Consider the following 9866-nt stretch of genomic DNA (forward strand, 5'->3'; position numbering starts at 1 on the left):
CGCTGGCAGAGGAACTTAACTGTTTCTTTGCTCGTTTCGAGGTGAAAGCTACAGTGGCAGACATAACACCCTCTCCAGCACCTGACAGCAACACCTTCACTGTGCAGGAGTATGATGTTAAGCGCGTGCTCAGAGCAGTGAATCCCAGGAAAGCTGCAGGCCCCGATGGTGTGACGGGCAGAGTGCTGAGGGAATGTGCAGACCAATTATCTGAGGTCTTCACAAAAATCTTCAACCTGTCCCTTTTAAAATCCACCATCCCTCCCTGCCTGAAGTCCGCCATAATCATCCCACTGCCGAAAAAGTCTGTCATCAGCGGTCTTAACGACTACCGTCCGGTAGCACTCACACCGGTCATCACAAAGTGCTTCGAGAGACTGGTCCTGCAGCACATCAAAGCCAGCCTCCCACCCACCTTCGACCCACACCAGTTTGCCTACAGAGCAAATAGGTCTACAGGGGATGCCATCGACACTGCTCTTCACACTGCACTGACCCACCTTGAACACCAGGGGAGCTATGTGAGGATGCTCTTCCTCGACTTCAGCTCTGCCTTTAACACGGTCATCCCGAGCAGACTGGTCACCAAACTTTCCGACCTTGGATTTTCCCAAACCATCTGCCAATGGATCAAGGACTTCCTGACCAACCGCCCCCAGACCGTCAAAATAGGCCCTCACCTCTCCTCCACCATTACACTGAGCACCGGCTCACCACAGGGCTGTGTGTTGAGCCCCATCCTTTACTCCCTCTACACTCACGACTGCGCCCCCACCCATCCCACCAACACCATCATCAAGTTCGCGGATGACACGACTGTGGTTGGACTCATCTCAGAAGGAGATGAGACAGCCTATAGGGATGAAATCCAAAGGCTGGCAGCATGGTGTTCAGTGAACAATCTGGTCCTGAACTCCTCCAAAACAAAGGAACTTATAATTGACTTTAGAAAAACCAGTGGAGATTACGACCCACTCTACATCAATGGGGTCTGTGTGGAAAGGGTACCAGCTTTCAGGTTCCTGGGTACGCACATCGCAGAGGATCTTACCTGGTCTACCAACACCATCACCACAGTAAAGAAGGCACAGCAGAGACTCCACTTCCTGAGGATCCTCAGGAAAACCAACCTGCAGGAGAAGCTCATGTTGTCCTTCTATCGCTGCTCCATCGAGAGTGTGCTGGCATACTGTATAACCACATGGTATGCCAGCTGCTCAGAAAAGGACAGGAAGGCCCTTCAGAGGGTCACCACGACGGCCCAGAAGATCATCGGCTGCTCACTGCCCTCCCTGGAGCACCTGTTCAGCCTACGCTGCCTCAGTAGAGCAGGCAAAATAATAAAAGATCCATCCCACCCCGGCCACCGTCTGTTTGTTCATCTGCCCTCTGGTCGACGTTACAGGTTGATCAAATCCCGAACAAACAGACTTAAAAACAGTTTTTACCCCAGGGCCATACGAGAACTGAACACTACCTTTGCACTAGGCAACACCGTTAAAAAATCTTGTACTTAATATAATTGTATTTAATTGTATTTATGTATTTATTTGTTTTTGCATTTATTGCATATATGTTTGTACGCACCGTCAGGATTGGCTATTTTTTAATTTCGTTGTACTCGTTGCAATGACAATAAATGAATATTATTATTATTATTATTATTATCATTCAGAAGAAAGAGAGCACTGGTGAGCTTACTAATCGCAACGGGACTGGCAGGCCAAGGAAGACCTCCACAGCTGATGACAGAAGAATTCTCTCTATAATAAAGAAAAATCCCCAAACACCTGTCCGACAGATCAGAAATGACCATTGTCCGCAGAAGACTTCATGAACAGAAATACAGAGGCTACACTGCAAGATGCAAACCACTGGTTAGCCGCAAAAATAGGATGGCCAGGTTACAGTTTGCCAAGAAGTACTAAAGGGCCTGTCCCACTTAGGCGATTTTAAGGCGACTGCCGGTGACTAGGCTGTCGCCGACAGTTCGCCGGGGTGTTGCGGGCATGATCGTGAGGAGTCTTCCAAGAATCGTAGTGGATCTCAGCGCGTCGCTGAGAAATCAACCGGAGTGAAATTTCTCGGCGACAGCTGGCTTGTCGCCAGGTATCATTGTTTATTGCGGGCGCTGTCGCATGCTGTCCCCAGGTTTGCTAGGTTCTCTTAGATGCATTTAGAAGCACGTAATATTAAAATAAGTAAAGTCATTTGAAGATACCATAAAATACTTGTGTTTAACCAATTTATTTACCGTCAGGACATTTGACAGGTATATTGGAGGCGAGTTTGATGGTCAGGTAAGCATGGGAATTTTCGCGATGTTTATGGCCATCAGCCATTACATGTAAAGTAGGCTCCCAACCCAGATATGCAACACAGAAACCAGATATGCATCTCCCGTGCATTTTCAAAGAATGCCCGCACTCCGCACAAAAATGCCCACACTCCATTTAACCACTTTTAAAATTAAATTTCTTAATACTGCTATTAGTAAACTGGAAGTAAATCCAGTTTGTGCCTTGTTATCGTGAAGCTTGGTTTTCAAGTAACCCGGGCAAGATGTTATATTTCAAAACTCTCAAGTATTTACCGACTTGTCAATGATTTCAGCGAAAATTAGGACGCCGGAGAAGCATTGACAGCTTGAGAATTTTCGCAATGTTTCCGAAGACGCTGTAATCTCGACCTGACTCGGCATTGTCGTGGTCATTGTCGTCGGGTAAAAGAAGATTTCAGCAATCTGCTACGACTTTGACAGTCGCCGGCAGTCGCCTAAGAAATCGCCTATGTGGGACAGGCCCTTTAAAAGAGCAACCACAGTTCTGGAAAAAGGTAGTGTGGACAGATGAGACGAAGATTAACTTATATCGGAGTGATGGAAAAAGCAAAGTACGGAGGAGAGAAGGAACTGCCCAAGATCCAAAGCATACCACCTCATCTGTGAAACACGGTGGTGGGGGTGTTATGGCCTGGGCATGTATGGCTGCTGAAGGTACTGGCTCACTTATCTTCATTGATGATACAACTGCTGATGGTAGTAGCATAATGAATTCTGAAGTGTATAGACACATCCTATATGCTCAAGTTCAAACAAATGCCTCAAAACTCATTGGCCGGCGGTTCATTCTACAGCAAGACAATGATCCCAAACATACTGCTAAAGCAACAAAGGAGTTTTTCAAAGCTAAAAAATGATCAATTCTTGAGTGGCCAAGTCAATCACCCGATCTGAACCCAATTGAGCATGTATTTTATATGCTGAAGAGAAAACTGAAGGGGACTAGCCCCCAAAACAAGCATAAGCTAAAGATGGCTGCGATACAGGCCTGGCAGAGCATCACCAGAGAAGACACCCAGCAACTGGTGATGTCCATGAATCGCAGACTTCAAGCAGTCATTGCATGCAAAGGATATGCACCAAAATACTCAACATGACTACTTTCATTTACATGACATTGCTGTGTCCCAAACATTATGGTGCCCTGAAATGGGGGGACTATGTAGAAACACTGCTGTGATTTCTACATGGTGAAACCAAAATGTATAAAAATGGCCTTTTTTTTAAAATCTGACAATGTGCACTTTAACCACATGTAATTTTTAAAATTACAAATCTCAAATTGTGGAGTCCAGAGGTAAATAAATAAATGATGGGTCTTTGTCCCAAACATTATGGAGGATACTGTACACACACTGAACTTTTTTCCCATGTATTGTAATGTTTACAGTGTTCTATATTTATATATTCTGTTGTGTTGGTACAAGTAAGAATGCATTGTTCTATCTGGGTATATGGGCGTCACGGTGGTGCAGCGGTAGAGTTGCTGCCTCACAGCGCCGGAGACCCGGGTTCCATCCTGACTACCGGTGCTGCCTGTACGGAGTTTGTACGTTCTCCCCGTGACCTGCGTCGGTTTTCTCCGAGATCTTCTATTTCCTCCCACACTCCAAAGACGTGTTGGTTTGTAGGTTAATTGGCTTGGTAAATGTGAAAATTGTCCCTAGTGCGTGTAGGGTAGTGTTAATGTGCGGGGATCGCTGGGCGGCGCGGGCTCGGTGGGCCGTAGGGCCTGTTTCCACGCTGTATCTCTAAGCTAAACCAAACTAAACTAAGACAATAAAACACTCTTGACTCTCTCTTGAATGGTCTTTGCTGTAGTCTCACTTATGTGGAGGTCCCATAACAGAAGCTTCCACATCGCGGGGCTGGAAACTGGAAGTGTCCTGTGCTAATTCTGCTACCACCATCATCTATTGTACAAGTGATGGCTCCCACTGATTGTCACCGGAAGCTTGTGCCCTTTTCAGGACGGACGATGACAGTGATGTAACATTTGAAACACGGATGATCGGCACGAAAGAAGGAGACTTATGTGGAATGGTTTGGCAGCCATAGTCATAGCTTGATACAGTGTGGAAACAGCCCACACCGGCCAACAATGGCCCAGCTACACTAGTCCCACTTGCCTGCGCTTGATCCATATCCCTCCTAACCTGTGCTATCCATGTCCTTTCCCTTTGTCGTTGCAGGAGGAAGGTCAGGAGAGGAAGGAGGCAGCTTTGTATTACCTTACCGATGCCGCACCTTGTCAGCATTTCGGCCGCCACACTGCCCACGCCTCCAACGCCCACAACGGCCACGGTAAACTGCCGGATCCTCTGTGTTCAACATCAGGAGAAGGACAGTCAGGCATCACAACAGCCTCTCAACGCCCTAACGCAGCGAGAGAGATTCACAATCCAGCTCACCTCATAATCCTCCACAATGCCCATCCGCTTCAGTGCCATCAGCCGGCTAAACCAAACAGAAAAACAGGGAGCCGAGTGAAATAGAGACAGAGAGCAAACGGCACTCAATCACAATACAGATGCTCCTCGGCTAACGATGCTTCGACTCTGCAGTGGTGCAAAGGGCAGTGACCCGTAGCGAGCCGCAGATCGCTTCCAGCCACGTGATCAGGTGCATTCAATGCATTTCGACACGATATTTTTGGTTTGCGATGAGTTTCTCGGAACAGAACCCCATCGTAAACCTGCACGTCTTTGGAGTGTGGGAGGAAACCGGAGCACCCGGAGAAAACCCACATGGTCTCAGGGAGAACGTACAAACTCCGTACAGACAGCACCAAGGGTCAGGATCAAACCCAGGTCTCTGGTGCTGTTCCTAGTATAATATAGTATTACGAGGGTTTCTAGTGTAACTGACATAGAAAATATGAGAGGAGTAGGCCATTCACCCCTTCGAGCCAGCACCGCCATTCAATATGATCACGGCTGATCATCCAGAATCAGTACTCCCTTCTCATCCTTCTAAATTCCAGTGAATATAAGCCCAGTCAATCCATTCTTTCATCATATGTCAGTCCCGCCAACCCGGAATTAACCTGGTGAACCTACGCTGCACTCCCTCAATAGCAAGGACGTCCTTCCTCAAACTAGGAGACCAAAACTGCACACAGTACTCCAGGTGCGGTCCCACCAGGGCCCTGTACAACTGCAGTAGGGCCTCCCTGCTCAAATGACGGGTCAGAACTCAGAGAATATCACCCACTGTAATTTTGTACAATGTTGTCAAATCAGTGAAGAACCCGCTGCAAACATAGAACAGTGCAGCGCATGGACAGGCCCTTCGGCCCACAATGTCGGTGCCAAACATGATGCCGTTAAAGTAATCTCCTCTGCCTGAACGTGATCCACATCCCTCCATTTTCTTCTCGCCTCAGCTTTAAATGGCCTCCCCTTTATTCTTAGACTGTGAAGGTTTATCAAAGTGGATGGAAGTTGATCCATGTGCAAGGGCCGCAGGTTGGGAAACAATCCCAGTGCTGGCAGCTCCGTTAACTGTGCAGGACAGAGAGTCCTGGATGCATGGGCACACACTGACAACACACGCACACACGCATGTGCGCACGCACACGCACTCTGCCACACACACTCACTGTCACACACACAGTCTCACACACACTCTGTCACACACACTCTCTATCACAGTCTCATACACACACACAGTCTCACACACACTGCCTCTCACACACACTCAGACACACATACACACTGTCTCTCCCACACGCGCGCACACACACTGTCTCACACACACTCTGTCACACTCGCACACACTCTGTCACACACAGTCTCACACACTCTGTCACACACACACTGTCTCTCCCACACACGCGCACAAACACACATTCTGTCTCACACACACTCTCTGTCTCACACAGTCTCACACACACTCTCTGTCACACACACTGTCTCACACACACACACACTGTCTCACACACACACTCTGTCTCACGCACCCTTTCTCACTCACACTCACTGTCACACACACTCTGTCTCACACACACACTCTGTCTCACACACACACTCTGTCTCACACACACTCACTGTCACACACACACTCTGTCTCACACACATACTGTCTCATACACACACACACTGTCTCACACACACTCACTGTCACACACACACACACACTGTCTCACACACACACTCTGTCTCACGCACTCTTTCTCACTCACACACTCACTGTCACACACTCTGTCTCACATAGAAACATAGAAAATAGGTGCAGGAGTAGGCCATTCGGCCCTTCGAACCTGCACCGCCATTCAATATGATCATGGCTGATCATTCAGCTCAGTAGCCTGTACCTGCCTTCTCTCCATACCCCCTGGTCCCTTTAGCAAAAAGGGCCACATCTAACTCCCTCTTAAATATAGCCAATGAACTGGCCTCAACTACCTTCTGTGGCAGAGAATTCCACAGACTCACCACACTCTGTGTGAAGAAATGTTTTCTCATCTCGGTCCTAAAAGACTTCCCCTTATCCTTAAGCTGTGACCCCTGGTTCTGGACTCCCCCAACATCGGGAACAATCTTCCCGCATCTAGCCTCTCCAACCCCTTAAGAATTTTATATGTTTCTATAAGATCCCCCCTCAGTCTTCTAAATTCCAACGAGTACAAGCCCAGTCTATCTAGTCTTTCCTCATATGTAAGTCCCGCCATCCCAGGGATCAATCTGGTGAACCTTCTCTGTACTCCCTCTAAGGCAAGAACGTCTTTCCTCAGGTTAGGAGACCAAAACTGCACACAGTACTCCAGGTGCGGTCTCACCAAGGCCCTGTACAACTGCAGCAGAACCTCCCTGCTCCTAAACTCAAATCCTCTTGCTATGAATGCCAACATACCATTCGCTTTCTTCACTGCCTGCTGCACCTGCATGCTTGCTTTCAATGACTGGTGCACCATGACACCCAGGTCACGTTGCATCTCCCCTTCTCCCAATCGGTCACCATTCAGGTAATACTCTGCTTTCCTGTTCTTGCCGCCAAAGTGGATAACCTCACATTTATCCACATTATATTGCATCTGCCATGCATTTTCCCACTCGCCTAATCTATCCAAGTCACTCTGCAGCCTCCTAGCATCCTCCTCGCAGCTAACACTGCCACCCAGCTTCGTGTCATCCGCAAACTTAGAGATGTTGCATTCAATTCCCTCGTCCAAATCATTAATACACACTGTAAATAACTGGGGTCCCAGCACTGAGCCTTGCGGTACCCCACTAGTCACTGCCTGCCATTCCGAAAAGGACCCGTTTATTCCTACTCTTTGCTTCCTGTCCGCCAACCAATTTTCTATCCACCTCAACACTGAACCCTCAATACCGTGTGCTTTAAGTTTGTACACCAATCTCCTATGTGGGACCTTGTCGAAGGCCTTCTGAAAGTCCAGATATAACACATCGACTGGTTCTCCCTTAACCACTCTACTAGTTACATCCTCGAAAAATTCTATAAGATTCGTCAGACATGATTTGCCTTTGGTAAATCCATGCTGACTTTATCCGATGATTTCACCACTTTCCAAATGTAATGCTATCACATCTTTAATAACTGACTCTAGCATTTTCCCCACTACCGATGTTAGGCTAACTGGTCTATAATTCCCCGTTTTCTCTCTCCCTCCCTTTTTAAAAAGTGGGGTTACATTAGCTACCCTCCAGTCCTCAGGAACTACTCCAGAATCTAAAAAGTTTTGAAAAATTATCACTAATGCATCCACTATTTCTGAGGCTACTTCCTTAAGCACTCTGGGATGCAGCCTATCTGGCCCTGGGGATTTATCTGCCTTTAATCCATTTAATTTACCTAACACCACTTCCCGACTAACCTGGATTTCCCTCACACACTCACACTCACTGTCACACACACTGTCACACTCACTGTCACACACACTGTCACACTCACTGTCACACACACTGTCACACTCACTGTCACACACACTGTCACACTCACTGTCACACTCACTGTCACACACACTGTCACACTCACTGTCACACACTCACACTCACTGTCACACACACTGTCACTCACTGTCACACACACTCACACTCACTGTCACACTCACTGTCACACACACTGTCACACTCACTGTCACACACACTCACACTCACTGTCACACACACTCTGTCACACTCACTGTCACACACACTGTCACACTCACTGTCACACACACTGTCACACTCACTGTCACACACACACTGTCACACACACTGTCACACACACTCACACTCACTGTCACACTCACTGTCACACACACTGTCACACTCACTGTCACACACACTCACACTCACTGTCACACACACTGTCACACTCACTGTCACACTCACGCACAGACTCTCTCTCTTTGTCAATTTTCAATATTTCAATGTAAACACGTTATTGGCCTGATGAGATACACCGTTATATCGCCAACGTGTAGAACATCACACACATATTTAAAATGCATGAATATAAATACAGGCGCACAATACTCTCTCTCTGTCTGTCTGTCTGTCTGTCTCTGTCTCTGTCACCTGTACGGGTTGGTGTCCGTCACCTCGGCGCTCATTGTCCCCGCGGGCCGCTCCCTACCCGCCACCGCCGCCATCATCGCCGCCGCCGCCTCGTCCCGGTTCCGGTGCGGGTCCCAGCGCCCCCTGGCGTCCCGGTGCCGCAGCGCGTACGTCGGCGGACGGCGACCGACCGTGACGTCAGCATCAGAGGGCGGGGCCATGGCGCCGCCACGTGGCGGGGACCGAGTGACGTCAGTGGCTGGACGGGCGGGGGGGGGGGGGGGAGGGGGGAGAAACAGGACAAGTCAGAATCCGATTGGCCCGATCCGCGACCCCGACCCCCTCCGCGGCAGGGTGAAGTCAGCCGGCCGCCGCAGCCCCGCCCCTCTCAGTCGCGCGCGTGACGTTTCTCCCGGGCAACGGCCCATAGCAACGTCCACCCCGCCTCTGGCAACGGACCCTAGCAACGCCCGAAAGCAACGGCCCCTCCAGTGACGGCCCCTCCAGCTACACCTCCCCGAGCAATGGCCCCCGCGCTCCCCGGCAACGGCCCCCCTAGCGACGCCCCCCCTAGCAACGCCCCCCTAGCAACACCCCCCCTAGCGACGGCCCCGAGCGCTGGGATTGGCTGCCGCTTTCCCGCCCACCCGGCGGCGAGTTGTCCACCCGCCGCCGTGAGGGAGAGACCGGCCTGTGGGGGGGGGGAAACAGCCCGGACCAGCCCGGCCCCAGGGTGGACGTGGGGACACCGGCCTGTGGGTGGGAACGGCCCGGCCCGGCCCGGCCCGGCCCAGACAGAGTGGATGTGGAGAAGACGTTTCCACTTGTGGGAGAGTCTAGGACTAGAGGGCACAGCCTCAGAATTAAAGGACGTTCCTTTAGGAAGGAGATGAGGAAAATTTCTTTAGCCAGAGGGTGGTGAATCTGTCAGTGGATATATTTAGTGGATATATTTAAAGCAGAGATAGATAGATAGATTGTTGATTAGTGCGTGTCAGGGGTTATGGGGAGAAGGCAGGAGA

General features: G+C 49.5%; 1 protein-coding gene across 4 annotated transcripts in view; it reads right to left on the minus strand.

Annotated features, from left to right (window-relative positions):
• Positions 1-9019, minus strand: part of LOC144608565 (ubiquitin-like modifier-activating enzyme 5) — a 31923-nt gene extending 22904 nt beyond the window's left edge. For 2 of the 4 annotated variants that reach the window (XM_078426511.1, XM_078426532.1), the window contains exons 1-3: positions 8866-9019; positions 4753-4798; positions 4573-4662 (exon numbers count right to left, since the gene is read on the minus strand). In XM_078426511.1, the coding sequence (XP_078282637.1) occupies positions 4573-4662; positions 4753-4798; positions 8866-8942 (213 nt within the window). In that variant the 5' untranslated portion in view covers positions 8943-9019. Of the gene's footprint in view, positions 1-4572; positions 4663-4752; positions 4799-8865 lie in introns of those variants that run through there. The other 2 variants (XM_078426512.1, XM_078426521.1) reach the window with 2 other exon arrangements.
• Positions 9020-9866: the final 847 nt, after the last annotated feature.

The sequence above is a fragment of the Rhinoraja longicauda genome, chromosome 2, assembly GCF_053455715.1.
Source record: "Rhinoraja longicauda isolate Sanriku21f chromosome 2, sRhiLon1.1, whole genome shotgun sequence".
In the NCBI taxonomy this organism is placed as follows: Eukaryota; Metazoa; Chordata; class Chondrichthyes; order Rajiformes; family Arhynchobatidae; genus Rhinoraja; species Rhinoraja longicauda.